Genomic DNA, 25,226 nt, shown 5'->3' with positions numbered 1-25,226 from the left:
TTCACCCGACTCATTATTCGGAGACCAGTTCAGCCATCTGAAGGCTTAAACTTCAGTCAGATTTTGACATTACGTGCCCCCTCAGCATTAACATGATATTTTCAGTCTGTTTTGGCCGTATACTCACTGGTGTCCTGACCGAAGTATTTACTGTTAGAGTTTCCCTCCCACACACAGGAACTTAAGATTTCATGTCTGTTTTTTCCATTCTGCTTCTCCGTGCCCTGTATTTTATTTCAACCTTCATGTTTCACCTTCTTTCTACCGCCCTTTCATTCTATTTCCGTCCTAATCTTTCCATAATGTATCCCTTTAAGTCCTTCCATGCCCGTCTCATATCTCATTGTCAGTGCTTCTGTGTTTCAGTGACCCCCTAATACTTTCAATTTCTTTCTCCTCCTTCTGCTTCCATATCTCTCTCTCCCCGTCCGTCTGTCTCCAAACATGTGGCTTGAGGCTGTTGCTTGTCTTTGGCTAGAAAATTGAATTCTCAAGCAGATCTTGTGTCCATTAATGGATGTAGCAGATGAGTGCCACTGAATATTGAGAGTGCGAGAGTATCAGAGAGGTAAAACAATAGACGTGCCTCTCAATGAATTACTAGCGTCTGATTGGTACTGACTCTCCGGGTCCAGTCGTCAAAGAACATCAAAATGTTGAAGTGATTAAGTCTGAACAGTAATATGTGTCAACAGATGTGTTTAAGCAACACGATATGTCCTTAAAGCATGTGCCATGACATCTTGGACAACATGGTTGCACATTCAGATTTTAGGGATTTGAGGAATGTTATAAATTCATGTTGAGATATTCCAGAGAGGCTGGACTTTTTCTTGGAGTCAGCGATGTGGTTTGGCAAGAGGCCGACAGCTGATTGGAAACACACCGAAAGCCATTTTAATACCAAAAATATATTAAAAATGTTGAAGAAATGTCGGGAAATCTGAGAAGGCCCGTCAAAATATCCCAAGATAAATACACTAAATCAAAAGTTGTCAAATCCTGAGCCAGAAATCCGTCACAAAAGAAGAGCTGCTGCAGTGACAAAAGCAAACACAGGTTAAGTGAAGTATCTGAAACCTGAACCTGAGAAATAACACCGATAAATAATTATTATATGTACAGAAAACCGTCGCTGTCCTGGGTTCTGAAACCCCTGCGGGACCCCAAATATTTGTCTCCAATCAGCAAAAAAAGCCAATTATCATAACATAAATAAAAATGAATAAAGAAAATCTGTGAATAATAAGACAAACACAGCTTTATAACCTTCAGATAAAGATGCAGTGGGTGCTATAAGCAAAAGACAGGGCTTATATAATAATATTAATAACACAGATTTTGATTTGTGATTGACAGGTTGGTGTTGGTGTGTGTATGTGTGTGTGTGTGTGTGTGTGTGTGTGGAGGAGGAGAGACAATAAACAAACAAAAACAAAAAAACAAAAAGGCACTCCTGTTGATTACCTGTGGAGAGCAGACGCGTGCAGCCAGCCCTTCGGCTCGCAGCAGAGGAAGAAAGCGGGAGGACGTCACATGGAGAGAGAGAGCTGCAGCTTCACCGCTAACCACACAACAGTACCACCAGCTAGCTGCAGCTAACACAGCCCTTCTGATGTAGCACCACGTCCGGAAGAAACACACAACGCAAGAGTCACACACGGTGCACAACGTGGGGGAACAACATATCTCGGTCACACACACACACACCGTTAAAACCGTGGGCCTTCTTCTTCTTGCATCCAGCTGACAGGCTATTTGGGTTTTAGCTTAGCGAAGCCACCGATAGCAACCTCCGCCTGGGCTAGCGTCAGGCTAGCCAAGCCAGCTAGCTCGCTAGCTACTAACGTCGCTAACGGTGGTTAGCTAGCTAGCGAGCTGCAGTCACTCGCGTCATGGATGAACTAGTCGTGGAAGTGAGGGGAACAAGTGGGGCCTTTTATAAGGTGAGTTGGGGGCTTTTTGTTGGGCTGTTTTTTTTTTTTTTTGTTAGTCGCGTCGGTTGCCACACCGAGCTACAGACGTTAGGCTAACTGACGTTAAATGACGGTAGCCAACAGATAACCTGCTTGTGTCTGCGGGCCTCGGTGCTTCTGTCCAAACCTCCGCCGGGACGAGGAGGCTACAAAGCCTGTAAACAAAGCTGAGGTTGAGCTGCTGCTGTTTCCTTAATGCTGCTGGCCTGAGTGTGAAACTGGGAGCTGGTGATGTTGACGTGATTGTAATGTAATGCTGTGTGTGTGTGTGTGTGTGTGTGTGTGTGGAGGTGGGCAGGGGGGTTGGTAGCAGCACAGGTGCCACAATCCGGGCTGGATTTATGTGGGTTTTTCTTTCTTTCTAAGTTAATTTAGGATAACAAACGTGGGTTAGCTTTGGCTGTGTGTTTCCCCTGGTGGGCAGGTAGTTTCTGTTTCATTAAAGCTGCTGGGATGTTGGTTGGGTTTACTCTGAAGACAAGAGTCAACAAGTAGGGTGAGCAGGACTTTGAAGGGTTGAGCTTATGTATTTACTTTGATCATATTATATAACTATATATATATATATATATATATATGTGTGTGTGTGCCACAGACTACAGAGAGAGTCTGCTAGGACAGGGTGAGAGATTTGCTCATGGATCCCAGGGCAGACATTGATGTACAGGTGTTGATCCTGTGATCAGTGTTTGTCTGTTGTGGATGAAACATAAGCAGCAACACAATAGCACAAATTCTCCTTTTTGAATGTTAAAATAATTAAAAGTAAACAACTGTGTGGAATAGAAATATGTTTCTATACTGAGGTGTCCAAAATAAAAAGCACACATTCTAACAAAGTTTTGCTGTGGGATGAAACTGTCGTGGTTTAGGGACAGCTGGGGGAACCGAGCAAAGTAGGAAAGTCCGAAGATGCACTCGTGTTTTGAATAGAAAAAACTTAATCTGCAATGAGTAAAAGAAAGCTGGTAACAATAAATAAAGCAGTACCAGCTCACATTCGCTGATAGCAGACCTTAAAAACATTAAAGACAGTTGGTGTTGGGGGGGGGGTAATTGCTTGCAAGTGTTGTCATCTTTCTAGTATTGGGAGCCTGCACTGCACTCTCCGCTGTGTTACTGTGCATTACGGACTCTCGGGCTGCGTTCGGTGCCACCTGAATCGTTTTGAAAGTATAAAGAGATCGAGTACTTTCACTAAAGCGTATTCTTGAATTGAACGTGAATATTATGAATCAGTCCTGTCTGGAAAAATAACAAAAAAAAAACCCCAAATGCTTTTTGTCTTTTAAAGATGGCAACATCAGGAGTTGGATGTACTTTTGTCTTTCTGTGTCGGGTGTGGCACTGGCCCGAACATCACTTTATGGATGCAAAATGGGATTTCTGGCATGCAGTTTGAATGCTGTTTTATTATTTGGCATGTGTTATTATCAAATTATAGCACTTAATGCAATTAGCCAATTTTCAGATTAGTTTAAGAGATCCACAAAATGCACTTAGCATAGAATAAAAGAGTTTGCCAACCACTCATCTTTTTTAGGATAGGATTTAGCTCGATGACTGACGTGGCCAAAATTTCATGCTCGAGTTTAAAGCATATAGGTCGATTTACTGCTCTGTATTTAGATTAGACGTTTGTGTTTAGCTGTGACCGGTCGTAGAAGTCACTTAATTCCTAAATATCATATAATCTCCACCTTGTTTAGGAGCTGTAGGACGCAGAGATGTGTTCCTCACTCACACACAGATGCTGTACAGTGATTCACTTTGTAAGAAAGTGGACTTTGATATCTTGATCCAGGACGCTAATCCCAAAGTGGTACATTTGGCACATATAGGGTTTAATTTAGCCAAATAGTTTGGAGGTTATTGCGGACTTTTTTCTTTGAAGTTTTTGTTGATGTTACGTTTTTAACACAGTTTTTTTGACTGAGTAATTGATTTGTGTTTGACCAAGACATTTGTCATCAAGTTGCTTTATGGGATCTTTTACTGATGAATGAGCTTTTAGTCGAGTCAGTTTTTATTTATATAGCCCAATATCACAAATCACACATTTGCCTCAGGGAGCTCAATCTGTGTATGACACCCTCTGTCCTTAGACCCACCACAGTCATTAGCTATCACATGAAAAGGGTAGTCACGTGTCTGCCGTCTCAGTACAGATTATTGAGATAATATGTCATTACTGATTTCATCCTTCATTTCGACACAAAGCTGAAAACAGGTCTGTTATCTGAGCTCGTGAAGAGTTGACTTTTTAGAGATATCTATGATACTGTAGAATTGTTGTAGATTCAATGACCAAACAGTACATAAAGTAGTTGAATTAGCTCAACCATAAACATATACAGCAGTAAAATGCAACATACACATTAATGCAACAGTAATATTAATCCAAAAACATCCTATATAATAGTAAAACACTTCTTTAACTTCAGGAAAGGATCTGAATATTTCCTCTCCCACTGAGAGCTAATAGAAGAGTTATTATATCATGAACGCATGAGGCAGAATGTTTAATAATTGTAATGTTTTCTGCATCAATGAGACTTTACAATAAATCCTCTTGTGATGAGGACAACTTATAGTTTGCTTCTGGTGATGGAATAGGAGGCTGATTATGTGCCAGAACCCTGTGTCTGTGTGCCAATATGCCATTCTTCTTATTCCATTCTTATGCTGCTTTTAGAGGCAATAACGCCACACAAACATTGGCCCACAAACTGCCTGCGCACAGTACTCTCACACAGAATCACCTACCTTATCTGTTTATAGTGGTTTCATTTATAATATCAGAGAAACATTTCTCCTTTTGTAATTTTATTCCCAAAACTGGCCAGACGAATGCGTCTCGTAAACACAGAACGTCGTCTCCTCAACCTGACAGTTCAAGTAGTCATAATCCTGTAAAGGGGTTTGGTACAGGCACGGTCGCAGCTCAATTAAGTCAGAATGCGCAGTCGAAAAGCTTTCCTTGAATCGTTGGGGATTTTTTTTAAAGAAACTCTCCTTTTTGAAAGTTTTTTGCTTCATTTCATCCATTACTGACTGTTAGCTTTCCAGGCTAATACAACCCTTACACCAGGCTGTGTCGCTCTCTCTTTTCCTTCAAGGCATCGCATGTCCTACTTGCAGCACTTGACACACATGGACGCAGAGTGTGTACACCCAGAGAGACACAACCAAGCCTGACTCGAGCATTAAAAAGAGGGATCAGTTTGGGCTGTTTTGCTGCTAGCGACTTTGGGCTTGGGTCAGGCCTTGGTGGCAGAACTGTAACCACTTTACATGCTTGATGCCACTATAACGCTGTGTTGACTATCTGTGGGTATGTCACATCTTGATTATTCTAACTTTTCTTCTAGGCCTTTATTAAGGATGTTCACGAAGGATCGGTCACTGTGGCATTTGAAAACAAGTGAGTAATGCGCATACACTGTAAAAAATATAACACTGTGAAACGTTACCTTTTTGCGAGTTATGAACTCCACACTTATTTTTGTAAACGTGTGTGTCCCTCTGTCCTAGTTGGCAGCCAGAGCGCCAGATCCCCTTCCAGGATGTGCGTTTTCCTCCTCCAACAGGGTTCTGCAAGGAGATAAATGAGAGCGATGAGGTCGAGGTGGGACTGATTCAGTACTTTCAGAACTGTTTCAGAAAGCGAATATTACCTTCAGATGTGGTTTATTTAGAAAGCAGAGAGAGGCTAGATGGAGTGCAAGAGAAGAAATGCAGCAGAATGAAATTCTTGAGGCTCTTTGTTTTCTATTTTTAGAGATTTTCATTGGATTATGTTCCTGCTGCAGTTTATATTGTTCATCATAGGTTTAAGTAAACATGTTCTTTAAGATTGAGTGCTGTGTGTAGTTACAGCAACATAAAGATGTTCAGGTACAATGGTGTGCTCTCCTGAGAGTAGGGCTACACAATATGGTAAAAACATCACATTGCAATTATTTTTTTACTGATATTGCAATGTGATTCACAACTAGTGGGAATTATCCTTTTTGCACTATTCACTGCATCATTCATTTTCTCTATGTGGCATTTGTTTACTTAACTAAACATGTTTTCTTACATCATATAGGCCAGAGAAAGTTTTTTCCTCCATTTTACCCTTTAAAATGGGTGTTGCACTTACATGCCATGTTGCGATTTTGATAATATTTCGATTGATTGTGCAGCCCTAACTGAAAGCAGAACAAAAATCATCAGAGAGACTGCATTTGTTCACTTCATAATGATTATACGAGTAAATTATTCATTCCCTTTTTTTAATATGCTTATATGGCAACTTGCCGATGTCTCAGATGTCCTTAGTGCTACTGAATCGAATAAGTAATTAGGCCACATCAGTTTATGAATTCAGATTGTGTATTTGCATTATCTGTGCCAGATGTCTGTGTTGTAATCATCTCAGATCTGGGTGATAACTGGAAAGGTTTTTGAAATGTACTCTGTGTGTGTGTGTGTTGCCAGGTATATTCCAGGGCTAATGACAAGGAGCCATGTGGATGGTGGCTGGCCAAGGTTCGCATGGTCAAAGGAGAGGTAGGACTCACAGTCTTTCTAGATCTGGGTTACAGTATCATTGTACAGTGTTGGCCTGTGTATAAACATATCAGTCGGATCAGCAAGTAGCACTGTGACGGTGTCGATATTTACATAAGTTACTTTTCACTGGTTCACACAGCATAATGTTTCAGAATGCTATATTGCTATATGCTATATATGTTTTTGAAGTGGCTCAGTGTGGATGATCTGCCTAAGTATACCCTCATCCCTCTGGAGGCTGGTGTTGACTGTGATGATAGGTGTTAGTGAGTTTACTGCCTTTGTTCAAGGACTCTCTGTTGTGATCAGACTTTTTGAGTGATTGGAGGATTCAGTGTGGGCTAACCAGTCAGACATGTCTCACTGCTGTGAGCTGCTTTTTTCTTCTATTCCCCATTTTGTTCTCTGGCCTGGTTTTACGCTTTATCTCTTCTACTGTCTTTTTATGCATTTTAGATCTCTGTCTATCTCTCTCCTGTTTTTCCTCTGTCTTAACCATGTTCTTTCCAGGATATTTAAATTATTTAATTGAAACTGAAATGTATAATTTACGTATTGATACGCAGTTGTTACTCATATAACCCACATTATCTGAAAAATCCTTGTCTCTGTGTCTCTAGTTTTACGTAATAGAGTACGCTGCATGTGACGCTACATTAAATGAGATAGTGACGCTGGAGCGGTTACGGCCGGTCAATCCGAATAAACCAGCCACCAAAACCACCTTCATCAAGATCAGACTGGATGTACCCGAGGATCTACGGCAGATGTAAGTTTGGTATACAGTTGCGCGCACACACACACACACTTTTATGTCCAGTTAAGACATGTAGTTAACCATTTGTCTAGATAAATTCACACAGGATATGTGCTTGGAAATTGGGTTTCTCCAAGGAAAACACTTGAGTGATATGAGTAATACTTGATTTTAATTCTCTGCCCTAAATTAATGCTCCGTGGATCTGTTACCCAGCAGACAACAATCACTGTTTCACCAAGAGCTAATGCTCTGCACTGACTGTGCAAGTTGAAAGTAAAGCAAAGAGAAGAGGGGAAAGAGCAAAAAACAACAACAAAGCAGCACTTATAATGAGCAGTAAAGAAAATGTTGGAGTTTGGCATTTAAAGTGCATTTCAGTTTGAAAGCACTTACACTTCTGCACTAGCTGCTCAGCCATGGCAGCATTAAATGGCACATTTCGAGCCAAGGCCAGTTTGCTAGCTTAGCTTTAACAAAGGTAGTACCCTAGGTGACAGTTGGCACATAGATCCGTACCTTGTCAGAAGCATGCGCCTTTTAAACAGAACCTGCTGATGTGTAGCTGCATCTGTCAGAGGAATACATTGTTTGTAAGAGGCACAATGCCAGTAGAGCAACAGTGGTAAATGCTGCTAATGCAACACTCAAATATGTAGCAGCAGTATAAGAAGGTGTGAGCCACATTCTTGTAGATGTTTATGTTTGTGTAAACATGTAAATCTAAGAATCAAACTCTTTAAGTTTTTTAATGAATGGTTTTGAGTGGGACAAATATTCAAGTTTGTATTACGCTCTAAAAATACTAAATAATGCTTCACACTAATCTGTGATGAACTGAAGGTATGTGCACACATGTCCTTAAATAATCAATAGTGATTACTGTGTTATTCGGAGACACTGGTATGGCATTAATTATTTGTGTAACTGTGTTGACAGGTGCTCCAAGGAATCAGCACACAAAGACTTTAAAAAGGCCGTGGGAGCGTTCAGCGTCACCTACGACTCAGAGAAAAAGCAGCTGTTCATTTTGGTTCGTTAAACTATTTATTTAACTTAAGAACATACGATCAAAGTTGTTTGTCCATCACACAAATTAAATTTCATACACATAATCCAATCCCTAATTCTTCCCATTTATGCAGTCTGACCGGGGCACCCTGCGTGCGACTTGAAACAATATCACATTATTTTGTAGATGAACTCCATCAATATCATCTTCCAAAGTCCGATTCTCTGTTTGAATTAATCTTTGGTTGTTCTCCCAGTCGGTGAATGAGGTCACAACAAAGCGGGCCAATATGATGAGCGACATGCACTTCAGGAGCCTCCGCACCAAACTGTCTCTCATGCAGAGGAACGAAGAGGCCAGCAGACAACTGGAGGTAGACATTTACACACACACACACACACACACACACACACAAACACAAACAAGCACAAGCCTTACAGACAACTGCCTCTTCAAATATTTGTATAATTTGATCATTTTGCTGTTAAAGGTGATTATAGCTTTATTAAAGGATTGCCCATCAGGAATCACTAAACTCCTACTTACTCTGTTGTGGAACTGATGATGTTTTTGCTCATGTGTTTCTGTTTGTCCCTCTCGTTATGATTCGGCAGAGTTCCAGGCAGCTCGCGTCACGCTTTCATGAACAGTTTGTGGTTCGGGATGATCTAATGGGGCTGGCTATTGGGACTCACGGAGCCAACATTCAGCAAGCACGAAAAGTCCCTGGAGTCACTAACATAGACCTGGATGAGGAGACGTGCACCTTTCACATATACGGAGAGGTAGGACAGCTCTGCTGACGCTAATGTCCCCTTTAGATTCCACATATACTGCATGGTCTTATACTTTTATGTTAAAGATAAATGTGGGTGAGATAAGGAAGTGACCGAAGTTATAGTATTTTTGTTTTATTCTTGTTTGTCTAAGGACCAGGATGCTGTACGCATTGCCAGGAGTTTCCTGGAGTTCTCTGAAGATGTCATCAAAGTTCCCCGGAACTTAGTAGGTGAGAAAGTCACTCAGCTGAGACAGTGAGATTATTCATGCGGTAACTTGAGCTTTACCTAACTAGCCAGGGTATTAAACTTCAAAGTCGATTTGATGATGTTTTTGCCCTCACAGGGAAGGTGATTGGCAAAAACGGAAAGCTGATCCAGGAAGTGGTTGATAAGTCTGGGGTGGTGCGGGTTCGTATTGAGCCTGAGAATGACAAGAAGCCCTCAGCAGCAGCGGCAGCAGCAGCAGACGAGGTCAGTGGGAAGGGAAAGACCAACGCAACTGCCTACTTACGAACACAACAAACGGCTCTATAAACCAGATGCAAGACAATCTTTATTTCTTTTCTGACCCTCTCTCACAGGGAATGGTGCCATTTGTATTTGTGGGGACCAAGGAAAGCATCTCCAATGCAACAGTACTGCTGGACTATCACCTCAACTACCTTAAGGTGCGTATCATCACCGGGAATAACAATGAAGATGAACTAGTATGAACTTTTAATAACAGGATTATAGAGACCAAAATAATCTGTTATGTCATATCTCTATTATCGTGGTATTTTTAAAATGTGCTGAAAATGTTCAAAAAGTATTTTTATATTGAAAACTACTCTTTGCAGCAACATTAAAAAACAAAGCAATGCCTTATATAAACATATGGAAACCCCTTTAGGGAATGGTGCCATTTGTATTTGTACACACACACACACACGTACTATCTTATGTGTTGCATTTGAGTACATGTAATGACCCAATGCACAATTTACATATACAAATAAGAAGAAAGTGATAGTAGGTTGGGTGACTAAGCGTGTTATTGTGTGTAGTGGGTGAATAGAGTCTGCTGCAGACACATGGTGCAGCAGCAGCAGCAGAACAACGTGTAGTGTTTTCACAAGAGAAAGTTTTACATTATTGACAAGCTATTTGCAAACAATCCGTGACATTTTCCCCCCATTCTGCAGACAGGGTGACAAACTTTGATTAAGTTTTCCTCAGCACTCATAAAAACCAAAATACAAACACACTTTAGACTTGTTCCCACCCCCTGAGCGCTATCACTGCCTTCCGCCATGTCAAAACGAACCCATGCTGCGCCGTCGCACCTGTATCTGGGAGACTGTTGCCAACTTTGGTTGATGAGTTTTTGTGCAATAACCATAACAGTTTTAATGATAACTGATGTTTGAAATGTTAATACAGTGCTAACTGTCTGGAATTGTACTGTGGTGTATCATTATACCGGTCCCTAACTGAAGCATTTTAAATACAGTATTCATAAAGAAATAGTTCCACATTTTGGAAAGTGTGTGTATTTACATTCTTGCCGAGAGTTAGATGAGAAGACTCTGTTAAATGTGAAACTACCGCCAGGAGACAGTTGGCTTAGCTTAGTATAAATTCTGGATACAGGGTAGCCTGGTTCTGCCCAGATGAAGGAGTAGTGACTTCCTGGAGTGCTGTCGTCATCGTGAGGTTTCCAGGCAACTGGCAGAAACTGGAAGTCCCCGTTTCCAATCTTTAGCTTAACTTACTGTCTCCTAGCTTTAGTTTCGTTTTTATCAGACAGACAGACAGACATAAGAGTGGGTTTGGTGTTCCCACTCACTCTTATGTCTGTCTGTCTGTCTGATAAAATCGCAAGACAGCGATTACGTGTATGTTCCAAAATATTCAACTATTGATCTTATTCTTATAGTTGACCAATATTAGGTACATTAATGACATTTGCATTCACATTCATTGAAATCGAACGCTGGCAGCCTTCAGTTGAGTAGGCTTGTGTAACACAATATCTTGCTTTAAGAAACCTACGGACGCTAATCAGCGTACTCTGATTAAAAACAGGGATAATGTATCATACAAACACCTCATCCAGGTTTCTGATCAATGTTTGCAGGTGCCTCCTCAAGCCTAATTCGGTGTAATTAGTCAGTAAAAAAAAAATTACGATGGTAAATAGTGCAATGATGATTTATACGTTAAAGTGAAAGTGAAACTCTTGACTCTAAATTTCATTTCGCTTTAATGGTAATCACATGGAGTAATTAGTTCCAGTATAGTGATAAATGCAGTGAGTTCATCCTAGTTCGCTGAGGTAACGTCAGTCCGTGCAGAAATGTATCTGTATCTGGATTCACTGCACTGATGCAGATGAACAGAAACCTTTGAACAGTAAGAAGCTTGCATACAGGGAGTTAAATAACCAGCTACCTCTGTGTACCATGTAAACATTATATCCTAAATATTGTGGCAAGCATAGGGTTCACTATCAGCGAGCTGGTGTTTCAGATTTAACAGGATGTTTTAATGCTCAGAGCAGAGCATCAGCGCAGCAATTGATCACATTTGCTCTCACGTCTACGTATATTTATTGTTGGTCCACCTAAATGAAAGACATTCAGGTCTTTTTTTTAAAAGAAATTCCACTAATGCATTTATAACATTAGAGCTGCAACAATCACTCGATCAGTTGCCAACTATTTTGATAATTGAATTTTTTGGACTAATGTTTTAAGAATTCATGTCCAAATTCTCTAATTTCAGCTTCTCAAATGTAAATATTTTATTTAGCTCTCTATGACAGTAAAAGGGAATATCTTTTGAGGATGTCACCTTAGGCTTTGGGAAACATTTGTCACCATTTTCTGGACCAAACAAAGAATCAATTGATCGATAATGAAAGTAATCGTTACAGCCCAGTGCAACGCAGGGGCAAATTGACTTAACTGGGAGATTAATACAGAACTTTGAAACATAAGATGGGACCCAGGTCAGCACAGGGATGCATTGTTAATTAATTAATTAATTAATTAATTAATACGTCAATTTTCAATCAGTGTACAGTCCACTAATTCATTTTAGGCTTTTGAATATATGGTTGAGCTTTTGCAGGTTCGTTTTATCCGGTCTGAATCCAGTATCGAATCCACTTACACTGCATCACATGCACACGCCTGTTGTTTATGTGTGCAGGTTTTGAGACTAATTAAATGCCATAAATATCTTTCACTTCACACAGAGAGCAGAGGAGAGAAAGACAGAGAGCGCAACCATAAATTACACCACAACCATACACCTTCTGATCCACTGATATCATTGCTTTCTCCATGTACCAACCTTAAAAATGCTCCGGGTTCATACAAATTAGAATCAAAGCCTAGTTTTGGGGGGAATCTGATTAAAACTGGTCTACTAGTGTGCATGTAAACATAATAATTGTCATGGTTTGCTGATCCTTCATGTCTACAGGAGGTGGATCAGCTCCGCCTGGAGCGCCTTCAGATTGACGAGCAGCTGAGACAGATAGGAGGGGGAGGCGGAGGAGGAGGGACGGGGCCTCGAAACCTTAAAGACAAAACCTATGTGTTCGATAACGGCATGGGGCTCGGGATGGGGAGAGGAGCAGGAGGCGGAGGAGGAGGCAAGCCCTACATAGGAGGGGGAGGAAGAGGTGGCAGAGGGCGAAGAGGAGGTGCAACTTTCGCCTCAGGTACGATTCAAATCATTTTTTTAAAAAAACAACAAGAGAAGTCATTGAAACTTGTTTCAATTAATTCATATCTTCTTTTTCAAATAATGTGCTTGTACTTGAAAAGATAAACTTACACCTCTGATTATAAGTGCTCTCATTGGTTTGGATGTGAAAGGCACAATATCGAAGCAGAAGATCTGATTCTCCGGCTTAGATTGAGATTATTTTCAGCCACATTCGATGAGACTTCACTTTTTGTGCACAGTGGCCCCGTTACAGGGTTACATTGTTAGGGTGTTTGGATATCTGATATTACAATGGAAATTACATGAAGCATCCATCTAGTACAAGTACTGAACGGAGAGTCTCTTCCCCAGGCGTTGACTTAATTGTAAAACAAAACATTTAATCAGTGGTTAATTCCTTGTTGCCTTTCCGTGGCAGTTTATATGAGGTTTGACGTGTGTCCTCCCTCCCCCAGGCACCAACTCGGAGGCATCCAACGCTTCAGAGACGGAGTCGGACCACAAAGACGAGCTCAGCGATTGGTCGCTGGCCCCCACCGAAGAGCTGATGACAGGCGGCGGGACCCTGCCCAGACGGACAGATGGGAGGAAGAGAGCAGGCGGAGGAGGACCCCGGGGACGAGGAGGGAGAGGAAGAGGAGGGGGAGGGTATAAAGGTAGGCAGTTATGATCTTTTTGTAGCGATTTTATCTCATTTAGGATTGTGCTCAGCAGGTATCTTTGGGAATTTAGAGAGAGACGAGTCAAATATTTCCAGTTGAAAAGCCTGATAAGCTTTCTCTCTGTCACTGAATTGTACAGTTTTGCAGTTTTTCTATCATGCGTCTGGAGATAAAAAATAACTTTGAAGAAAATGAACAGAAATAATCTTTATTCAAGTTATAAAAAATGAGACGTAAGAAGGAGAAAGAAATGAGTGTGTAGTGAATTCCAAAAAAGTAAGCCTTTCATCAAATTATACCCTGCAGAATGGGAAGGAATCAAGTAATGAGTTCCCTGCAGACTCACTATTACATTCTCATTGAGTGTTTGCTTTTTCAAGGAGATCCAGTTTATATATATATTTTTTTTTAAATTTCCCCAGACATAAATTGAATTACCACACATAGATTTAACCCTGTTTTCAAGCTGCTACCTGCCAGCTAGCTGCTGTCTCAGACCGCAGTGGTTCCTGAAGGTTCTGGCAATGACACTGGCTTTAGTCAGTGGTTTGATTGCACGTTGTCCCAGAACTGGTTTGTTTCATGTTTTTATCATCCTATGTGTGTGGTGGGAACAGGGACGATACCTTTTTAAGTTGAGTTTCAGGGTTGTGTCTGTCCCGGTTTAGGTGACGACATGCAGTGGAGCGAGCCAAGACCTCGTCATATCAGAGACCCCAAGACGAGAGCGCCGGAAGACACTCTACAGGTAACACACCCACACATTTGCCCTAAAATTATCCTCTGTTTAAATCTTTACAGTCACTAGGAAACACTCCTCACCAGTTACACACAGCCACCTGGTTTTAAATGAAATTATTGTAGACCAAGAAAAAGATTTAAACACCTACAGACATCTTTTTCTGATCTGGACCTGTACTGTCTCAGGAGAGAAGGGAATCAGTCCAAATTAGCCAAAAGTTCTCAGTGACATATTTGGTCCTACTTTTAGAACTAGGAACAAAAGCATACTTTCAACTTCTGTAACTTAGGAAATGACTCTGATCTCAGGCAATATTTAGGATCGATCCAGAGGAGATGGCAGAGAGATTATGTGGAACACCTGACGATAATGAGCTTAAATAAAGATAACCAACAATGTGAAATATAGGACAACACATGCCATCTACAGAAGCCGCTCTACAACAACCGACTATTTGTGACTAAATTTACCAAACTTGGCTCGTACAACACCTCAAGTTTGGTAAATTTGGTAGTGCTTTTTTTCTTCATATCAGATTTGAATGTTGTAAGACAGCAAAGTCACACACTGTCAGGTTGTCCCGTTCCTCACTCAGCATCAGAGTAGGAAGCGTCATATGTTACGCTGTCCTGCTCTGAGTTAGGAGTATATTTAGTCTTCGCTGTTTGATTGCCAAGAGTTATTCTGAGGCGATAAATGTGAGCCCAGATCCAATCTAATGTCCCAGTTCATCAGTGAGCCTGTATTTGATCATATTTCCCCTCCACCTGCTGTGAAGGAACCAGACTGTACATCTTTGCTTTCTCCCACAGATCCGTGTGGACGGCAACGAGCGTAGCGTGCAGCACTCCTCAGGGGGGCGAGGAGGTGGAGGAGGAGGTGGAGGAGGAGGAGGAGGAGCAGGAGCATCTTCCTCATCCCAGGGTGGCGTCAATGCCGGAGGTGAGGGCCCGACTCGCCATCACCATCAGAGACCCATCAGAGACCGAGGGATGAAGAAGGACAAACAGGACACTCCTCCGCTGGTGAACGGAGTGTCGTAGATCGACCACTGGAGGACCTTCTCACATGAAACAGACACACACACACACACACACACACACATACACACACACACACACTCAGAAATACACACACACAGGCAACTTATCATAAACCATCGTAAAGTCTCTCTCGCTTTTTCTTTCTCTGTCTTTGTCAAACACATGAATACACATATTTCATCAGCATGGAAGAGTTTACCGTAGTGAAGTCATAGACCAGAGGTGATCTGGTATCTGCTGGTCTGCTCTGTTGAGGTCTTTGAGTGTACTGGTCTCGTTTGTTCTCGGTCTGGTATCTCCTGTTCTTCTCTGAAGTGATGCATAAAAGAAACAGCACTTTTTGGACAAAAGGAAAAGAAGAAGAGGAATTTGACTAAAGCTCATATCTCACAGAGGCATTAACCACAAACACGCTCGTCAACCCATCAAAGGCAAATCATTTTTTACTTGTTTTTTTTTTTATTCAACTCAGTTGGATGATTTTTTTCCACTGCCCTTTTTGGACTTGCTCACATCAGAAAAAAGAAATGAAACAAACAAGTTAAGGAAATAATTGTCTGACAAGGAACAAGGTATTACAGCCACTTCAGACGGCAGGATGAAATGTTCCTTCCCTCCTCCTGCTGCACACTTTTTACTTCAGATGTTTATTGTAGAGATGGTCTGACAGCACTCGGTTTAGGGGGTGGCTTCAGTGTTTCCCACAGGTTGAGAATTTATTTCTGGTGGTCTAAAGATCCAAAATCCAACACTTGGGAGTCAGCTACAGAACAGAATTGCATTTATATGAGAAGTAGAAAAGTCATTGAGCATCTTTCAATCTTTCAGGTGCATTCCCAGAGAGATTTTAAAACTGAATTGATGAATTCCAAAAGGTCAAATATTTTTCAAAAGTGGCAGATGTGTTTTGGGTGTCACCCAAATAAGTTCTTTGTATGGGAAACATGCAGAGCTTTCAGACTGGGAGTGGATGTTTGTAAAAGACATTTTGGTTTGGGTTTTTCTTTTCTTTTTTCTTTATGATAGTTATTTGAACCCTGATCACCATGTTGACACTGGAGAAAATCAAACCTGCCTTTGGGGTCTGGGGGAGTTCAAAGTGTCCATGTTTCAGGATGAAATGCCAACAGGTTTGCATGGGCAATGAAATTGCCAACAAATACTTATCTCATCATTGAAGTCATCTGTGTTTTGTTTCCTGTTGCCAAGATAATGTAAAATTCCTTTAGTCCTTTCGACTGTCAGACCAATCTTAAATCCAACAACACATTACACGTACCAGCGGGGAGACATAAATCTGAGGCACTCTGTTTCAAATATACTTTTAAAATGCCTTTACAGAAGCAAAGATACCAACTCATAAGAGTCTTTAACAGGGTACAAAATGTCACGCTATTTAAAATGAATTACCTGTCAAACGACTTAAGCTACTGAAACCTTCAGTCTGTTCAATCCACACCGACTCCGACCTCCGCTCAGCCGACTCTGTGCTCAGAACCAGCTGTGCGTCAACAGCAGCTCCTCAGGCGCTGCGAGGACAGCAACTGATGTTTTTATTCATCGATTCATTGATTTTATTTCCCCTACAAGCTCCTTAATGTCCACAGTGGAAGTAGGAGCCTTGATGAATCATTACTAATACCATTAATTAGTTCAGAACGTACAAACAGGAGATTTGTGTCAACAGCCTTCTGTGAAGATTACACTTCACTAAGAGCACCAGAGGTTAAAAAAAAAAGTGGGGGTTCTCAGGGGGGCGTGTCAGAGTTGGTGTGGATTGATTGTTCTGATAAAATGGAAACGTGTCTGATCTGCGATACGCTTCTAAAAACGCTCTCAATGTGGACACTAAAGGAATCGTACACAAAACTGCACACTCAAAGCAGCTACTGTAAATCTTGATACTTCATGAAAATGAAGCAGTGACAAATGATTATACATTCAGCATACTATGGCCAGAAACACAGGTGAAACCTGTACAGTCATTATAAAATAAACAGTGACTCATGACTAACGCCTTTACTCCAGTCATGAATAAAAGCTTTGCAGGAAAAAAAAAAAAAAAATCCTTTTTCATACAGGGAGGTTCCATATTCTCATTCATCTCATTGGTAGAAACCTGTCAACAGGAATCCACGTCCTGTACCAGACTGACTCTGGGAGCCTTTTCAACCTTCCACAGTGAGATATTTCACACAGAGGGCTTAGGCTGTAAGCTAGACTTACTTTGGTTAGTTCCACTTTAACTTCCATTTAACAGCGCACTCCTGGATGGACACCATTTCAATTAGGTTGCAGGATTAGGGCGGCAACATCATGAATGTGTGTCACCTGATCGCATCGGCTTTTCTTTAATTTATGAAAACCTTTGTATTTAACCTTTTTGTTTTGCAGCTAGAAAAACCTGTTTGAAGTATTACTGTAGAAGAAACAAGATTTCATTGAGTTATATCTTGACAAAATAAAAATTTGGTGTAAGTTTTATTCTGCCTGGTTTTCCAACTTATTCTGGGCCCGGCTCTCTGACTTAAACCTTTTGTGTATTAATCTTATTTTGTAAATTTCTCTTAGCTGCAGTTTGAACACGACAGGGCAGGTGAGGCCTTAATGCCAACAGATTTACTTTCAGTTACAACAGATCTTCATGAAACCACACTGTGAAGGGTGCAATGCACTTTTTGGTTGCATGATTTGAATTGTGCGTTCCTCTACGTCTTGCTTTTAAATTGCAAGACTGTGCAACTGTGTCACCTGAGTTTACATCACAGTAAAGTTTAGTGAAACTGCTTTAAGCCAGAGTATAAGGTCTGGTTTAATGAAGAGTTTCATCTTCAAGTCCAGTTTTCTAAGCCTCCTTTGTGAAATCTCTTTTGGATTAAGAACACAGTGTTCACCGCAGTCATAGAGCTGCGGTCTGTCAGTTTTCTGCCACCCCTCTTGGTCATAATGAGGGTTTTTAAAAAAATCTTTGTGCCTTGGATTTATGCTCCTCCATTTCTGTGAATTTGGCCCATTCTAAAACAGCACCTGATTGCTCTGAGTAGTTCAAAATCTTTTTATACTGTCTGTTTGAACCTATCCATTCTTTTCATACCTGGGTGTTTCTTGTATGGATGATTCTGTGACGCAATATGCATTTGTTTGAATTCTTTTGTGGAGGCACCATAGTGAAAAACGACTTCTATAGTTTCTGGTAATTCATTTAGTCCCTAAACAGGGACAGCTAGAGACTTAAATAAAAAAAGAGGACTAGACAGTTATGTCATCAAAGTAACTTTGTCTAACAAATTCAGGTTTCCAGACATCAAAGAAACATCAGACAAGCCAAACGTGTCGACTTCAAGCTCTCATCTCGAGGTGTTCAGTTGGACATCTCAGAGAGTTACTGACTTCATAAATCGTCTGCATGGAAATATCCTTTGTGGCATCCTCAACAAAATAAAGTACAATGTAGGTGGCATGAAGGCCTTTAAAGATCGTGTACATTCTCGGTTGTCCCAAATTGTATTCTAAATTCAAAGTGACTGCAGTAACATAGATGGGCTAGTGTAGAAAAGTATTTGTGTGAAGATTTATGATTGAGGGGAGATTGATTATAGCATTAGTTTGAATTTAAAAAAAAACTCTTGAAATGTGAGAGTCACTGTAAAACAAAAAAAAGCAAAGCAAAAAAAGTTTATTGAGGTTTCTCTGTGCATTTGTAGGCTCAACATTTAATGAAAACACTAGTACATCAAAATGCTGTGTCCCTCACTGTAACAGATATAGTATCTAGTTCAGTATTTGTGCTCAATGATTAGCTGGTATCTTCAGCTTTAGCATTGCCATCTGCAGACGTTCTCAGATTGAGTAGTTAATGGGTTAAATTAGCCCTTAAATTTCGCTTCCCTTTTTGTGGTGCTCTGAAAGGTTGATTTTTACATTTTTGGAAATCTACATCGCGTTCTCGCTAAAAGTTAGAGGAGAGGATTGGTTGACGGTAAACTGGAAGCTAGAGCAAGAAGGTTGTTGGCTTAGCTCAGCTAAAGACTGGAAACTATGGGACACTGCTGGCCTGGCTCGGTCTAAATTCTGCCTACCAGCGACTCTAAAATCGTCTTTGTTTAATCTGTACAAAAAACGTTTTATAGCGTGCTGGAATTACGTTCTTCTTGACTTCTTGGCTAACTGTTTTGCCCTGCTTGCCAGTTTTTATGCTAAGCTAAGCTAACCAGCTGCTTGTTTTAGTATCAAACTCTACAGACAGACGAGTGTGATATCGATCTTCTCACCTAACTTCTGGCAAGCGAATACGCGCAAATGTCCTAAAATGTTGAACTTACCTTTTAAAATTGCTTTCATTAGGAGTGCCTAGCATTTTGAGCATGGCATTAAAATTCCTTTACTGTAGGTTGGATCAACTTTTAACCAGGCTGACACATAAAAGATACTCCATCTTCAACAACTGAGTCAAATATTGAGGTAAAAACAGAGCTTGTGAGATTTACACATAAAATAATCTGACCTCTTATTCGGACAAACTCCTGCTCGAGAGCTGCGAATGCTCAGAGAAACCTCCCCATATTTTGTGTGACATGTGCCTTCAATTGTGGCTAGTATCACAACCTAGACATGTAAATCAGGGATGATGAGACGTTCATAAAGGACCAGATGTGTAAAGGTGGCTACTTCCTGTCGTGACGTCATTGATCACCCCCCCCGGGTTGTCGCTGGAGTATTTTCTGAGCTTCCTGTTAACTGTTGGGGTGATTTCGTCACACCAGGAAACCGCCTGCTTTGACCACCTGATCCTGTTCAAACACTGAAGGTGTTGTACCCTTGTACAGTCGACAAACGTGAACCTGTAGCTTATGACCTGGTTCAATTGATCTGTGATGTTGATTCAGTTACTTTCGTAGAGCAGTGCAGCTCATGACCTTCTGTGGCGGCTTTGGTTCTGAAGTCAGCCATTTCTCCTCACAGACCCTCTTTTTAAAATGTTAAACCGGTGACACTTTATTCCCTCTCTGTCTTTCCTTCCTGGAGAGTAACTGAAGTAAAGAAAAGAACTGAAAAGATTTCAGAGGTTGAGCCAGGTCTTATCTTTACCAGAGATCTGTGTACCTTTCTAGTCTTGCGATGCATGTACATCTTTATTATGGATTTTGGAGACTAGGTTCAAAGACATGTTTTTAAAAAAAAAAAGAAAAAAAGACATACATACGTTTAGTTTTTTGAATCCGTGTTATTTTGTCTGATTTCTCCCTGACCTGAGATCAGCTGGAGTAGCCAGTGATGAGTTACATTTTCTGACAACCATCAATGACACATGGGGAACTTTTACCTTTTAGAAAATGTCACACAAAACGGTTATGTAACATGAGTAATGATTCATGAAATGAGCTTTTTTTTTAGGAGTTCATTTCTCTTTTTCTAAAGTATTATTGGTGTCTCACTAATCTGTTAGGGCCTTTGCTTTCACTTGCCGTTCACAATGCAGCCATGTTGCATTTTGTTCCCAGTAAGCATTCTCTGCAGTGAAAGTGAAAGTAACCTCTATATTGTCAATAGAGCATCAACAGTATGGAGTTGCTTTGTATTGTAAAAAAACACAACAACAAAAACGTGATGGAAAAAAGAAGGGAGGGTGGCATACTGTATATAATGATGTCATTATTTGTCTGAGAAAAGATTTGTACTATTGTTTCAAATGTGCACTTATCCTGATATTTTCTTTTTTTGCTGTTTAATATCAGTTAAATGCTAGAGCTCTTGATAATAAACTTAATGATGTGTGAAAAAATAGTATCCTCTGTAGCAGGGTCGAGCCACACACAGCTGTCATTGATAATGAAATGTTCATAGCGCTGCAGAACTTGAAAACTAGCGTTACGTTACCAAAAGAGGGTGACTTAGTTGGTTATCTGACACAGAAAAATCCACCCTAAAACTAAATTCATGAATGAAAACCAACACAGGAACGACTAAATGTCCATTTTGAGAACCAGCTCTTTACAGTGTGAAGTTCAGTCAGTGCTGTTGTATGTGAGACAGGCTTGGTTGGCATGGTGACAGTATTTTTAGTGGATGTTTGGGTTCAACAACAGTGGAATAGTATCCAATATGTGTATTAAAGCTTAAAGTGATACTCTAATATAGAGCAGTGGCTATAATGGATTAAAATAATATGTCCACAGACGTTTCTCAACCTGCTCTTGCAGCATAATCGGCGTCAGTTGGTCGAAACTTGAAGAGATCTTTTTTGGACCGTACAAACAGAACTTGCGCCTTCAGCCATGTTTTAGTGAAAATAGGATTATCCGGAGATGTGGATTATGCTGCAGGAGTGGTTGGAGACATTTCCATGGACATTTGGATACTTCTTTTCCTTCTGTGAAACGTACAGAATCCATCTGACTGACTGACTTAAAGACCACATTGAAATGGGTTCAGTGTTTGGTGTGAAACATTTTGGGTCGACAAATGTGACCTTGGAAAAAAATTAATTTGACTTCAAAATTGCTTTTTCAAGGGCCTTCAGCTACATCTCACGGTCTTCCTCTGCAGATGACATTTTCTCATACAACCACCTGTTATCACATGACCAAAGTTCTGTTCTTAGGTCACGTTAAAGAGAATCATGAGATGTATTTAAAAGCGCAGAAAGACGCTAACAAGTGGAGTGTCATTTTAAGATAACCCCCCCCAAATTATTATTAGTAGTTACGGTTTGAAAGAATAAATAGACATTTTTGGGAATACGATATTAGCTTAGCATAAAGACTGGAAGCTTAGGGAAACAGCTAGCCTGGCTCTCTCGCAATTCAAAAATACATACCATCACCACTTAAAGCAGCTACAAGGAACTTTGATTTTGTGTTGATTCCGGCGGCCCCTGTGGACAAAAGTGGTAGTGTTTCCACACTCCCTTGTTTCATTGATTTCAAGGGGAATCCGACCGAATGCGAGCCGGTGGCAGGTTTAAAGAATAACTATATAGAAATAGCTTGTATTCTCGCTGGTCGTCTTTTTTGTTTGTGCAGGTCAAATGGTAGCATCGGTATTTGGCTGTTTGATAACCAGTTTAAAACATTTTCACCAACACTTATTTCATTTGTTTACTTCACCAACAGAAATGTAAAACGTTCTGGTAGTTTTACCATTGTTTTTACATTTTTGCTTGTGTACTGATTCAACAAATCAGATACAACTTGTTTATTAGTGACCTTTACATCTGTAAGGAAGTTAGGCTAGCTTTTTCCACATGCTTCCAGTCTTTATGCCAAGCCAAGCTAACCATCTCCTGGCTCCTGGACATGAGAGTGGTATCAATTTTGTCATCCGATTCTATATATACAATTCTTTCAACCTTGCAAAGAAAGCAGATATTGGTCTACCTTCTAGTACGAACCATACTGAGGTAACCAATGTGAATAATGTTTTATGGTGGATTTTTTCAGTCACCAGAGTTAGGAATAATGAGTGTTTCAATTAGATTCCCTTAACATTTTATTATTCTTTTCTTTTTGACTAGTGGCGTTACAGACCTTGGGACTACAATGGTCCAACCTTCACATCAGCTTTGTTGTGTCACGCCAGAGACGATGAATTTCTTTGCATCTGTGGCTGTGCTTCAACCTGCTTGTTGGTGTATTTTATTGTGCCTCCAAACACCAGGTTAAGAGTGTATGTTAGACTTTTTAACAGCTGGAGTCGAACCAACAAAAGCAGTTTAATGGCTTTTTCATGCTTTGGTTTGATTTTTAGGGGCATTACTAACAAACCGTAATGCTAGGCCAAGGCTTGTACTATATAGTGGAAAGTGTACAATAAAAAAAAGATGAGCGGGGACTATTGCATGCTGACCAGTTGAGTTCATTAAAGAATTGGTGCTAAGGAAGCATTATACAGTACAATTGGGACTTTGGTTAAGAGTCTCCTATAACTGACCGGTTGTGACATCATTATCCCATCCTGCTGTTTTCCAGTGGCACACCACGAAAACGAAACGATGAGTACAGTCGAGATCATGGCAGGAAAAGAAATGTAGCTTTTCAGGTTGGTTGGAAAACATTGCAAATGTGGTCATAAGGAAAGCTGCAGGGAAACATACATTCACTAGAAACAGGTTTGTGAACCCTTTGGGATCCCAAATCTAAGTTTGAAAAATGGAACAGCTTCGATCGCACATTCAATTCCCAGGATCAAGCTGCGTACATTTGGCTTGATGCTGGTAGAGTAAGGTGTAATACCTAATGGCACCATGAAGAACACTGAGGACATCCAAGTTTTGCAGATGTGCTGTTCTTATGATGCTACTGATTGCACTCTGTTTGTTGTTTTGGCATGAGACTGTCCTCAATGCAATCCTCTCTCTCCAGTACATTAGAACAGTACTATAACGTGTAATTTGGTACTCCATAAAGTAGACTGGCACTACCAAAACTGTATAATCCTTAAAGACAGATTCTGAAAGATTATTGCTTTTTTTTTAAATAGTGAATCACTGTTTACTCACATGAAACTTTTCATATTAAAATGGATGATTGGTCCTGTATATTCTGTAAACTCATTTTATCAACAGATGCTTTCTCAAAAATGTATCTTGTTCCAACTATAATGTCTGTTATCAACTGATTATATGGAGCGAGATGGAGGGATTGGACTAGAGATTTGTTGCTTTTTTGATTTTGATTTACAGAAAATAGGTTTTAGCAGCGATTCACATAATGAGAAGTTTCATGTTGACAATGTTAATGATAGCTGTAGGATTAGTTTTCTCTTGAAATCTTTCTTTGTTGAGAGTGTTTACCAGCAAATGGCTTTTCTTGATATCCAGCTGTCGTGCTGTTCTAATGTTCTGGTGTATAGACTGTATTTTTTACCCATGATTCAATGGGTTGCAGAGGGGGAATGCTAGCCTTTATTTCATCTGCATTTGGCATGAATAACGTTCATTCTTTGCCAACCCCACGGGATGCTCAAATTTGAACGATGCATTTGACTGAATTAAACAATTCTTACTCTTAAAGCTACAACACTGCGTTGTGTTGTCTTGCAAATGTGGTCAGGTTACTGAAGTACTGACCCGACCTCGTCCACAAACCTTTGATTTTGACTTGACATCGCAGAAGAGACGCTTGCTAAACAAGAACAGATACTGCATATGTCACATATACAATGATAGTTCACAAAGAATAAGAATTTGAATCGGGGACTCCCAATTCAGTTCAGAAACTTTCAATCCTTTTAACTGGAACAGTGTCCCATATGACCCTTTTGCATCCTGCCTTTACTAATCCTTTAGTCCAGTTGGGGTTGCAGCATGATTCATGTGGAACCAACGCAAGATAAGATGACCCAAAAATGTTCTTGTTGTTGCTCGCCGGTCTGCAGCAGATTTCAGCGGTCATTTATTTGCAGAATGTATATATCATCAACAAATACTAACTAGACTCTACTGTGGGGGCTGTTCGGCAGTAGAGTGCCAGAAAGTGAAGACACGCAGAGAATCTGTAATCTGTATACTTAAACCAGGGTAGTCAAAAAAGCTGTAAACCTTGTGTGCACTTTTGGGCATTTTTTGTTTCCTTTTGTACATACTATTAGCATTTAAGATGTTTGGGTTGACATGTCTGGTTATAGTGCAATATATTTTGTATGCAAGCAGTTTCAATAAATAAAGGTCGATCTTCCTCCGTGAGCTCTGGCTGATCTCTGCATTTTATGAGTTTCAAGATTTTACTCTCAGTTGAGTGAGCATTCCTTTGGAAGCCCAGTATTATTTGTTAAATGGTTTTAACCTGTTATCAGGCCCTGCGGTGAACATCAGGCTGTGCCGTCATAAATCTTCTGGCCTCTTTGACACTGTTCTCCAACTCTGATCTAACTTATCCTTAAGCTGCCTTTAAATCCTACACTCACACAAGCAAAGAGCAGATACTCGACCCGGCCTTATATCCCTACATTGTATCTGCTCAGGCTTATCTACAG

The 25,226-nt window shown here is 40.4% G+C and overlaps 1 protein-coding gene across 1 annotated transcript; it reads left to right on the top strand.

The window, feature by feature from the left end:
• The first annotated feature begins 1,474 nt into the window (after nucleotides 1-1,474).
• Nucleotides 1,475-24,936, top strand: fmr1 (fragile X messenger ribonucleoprotein 1). The gene is made up of 15 exons (XM_051419090.1): nucleotides 1,475-1,946; nucleotides 5,348-5,400; nucleotides 5,511-5,604; nucleotides 6,462-6,533; nucleotides 7,157-7,305; nucleotides 8,233-8,326; nucleotides 8,562-8,678; nucleotides 8,920-9,090; nucleotides 9,236-9,314; nucleotides 9,431-9,558; nucleotides 9,669-9,755; nucleotides 12,559-12,799; nucleotides 13,263-13,463; nucleotides 14,138-14,217; nucleotides 15,024-24,936. The coding sequence occupies exons 1-15, from the start codon at nucleotides 1,896-1,898 to the stop codon at nucleotides 15,252-15,254; spliced, it is 1,848 nt and encodes a 615-aa protein (XP_051275050.1). The 5' UTR covers nucleotides 1,475-1,895; the 3' UTR covers nucleotides 15,255-24,936.
• Nucleotides 24,937-25,226: the final 290 nt, after the last annotated feature.

This window comes from Dicentrarchus labrax, unplaced genomic scaffold (assembly GCF_905237075.1).
Source record: "Dicentrarchus labrax unplaced genomic scaffold, dlabrax2021, whole genome shotgun sequence".
Classification (NCBI taxonomy): domain Eukaryota; kingdom Metazoa; phylum Chordata; class Actinopteri; family Moronidae; genus Dicentrarchus; species Dicentrarchus labrax.
Note: the sequence above shows the minus strand (reverse complement) of the source record. Positions and strands in the feature narration are given on the sequence as shown.

Coding starts and splice junctions, on each gene's coding strand:
- fmr1 (XM_051419090.1), top strand. CDS start 1,896: ATGGATGAACTAGTCGTGGAAGTGAGGGGAACAAGTGGGGCCTTTTAT. Junction 5,401..5,510: donor ACTGTGGCATTTGAAAACAA/GTGAGTAATGCG, acceptor CCTCTGTCCTAG/TTGGCAGCCAGAGCGCCAGA. Junction 9,315..9,430: donor AGTTCCCCGGAACTTAGTAG/GTGAGAAAGTCA, acceptor TTGCCCTCACAG/GGAAGGTGATTGGCAAAAAC.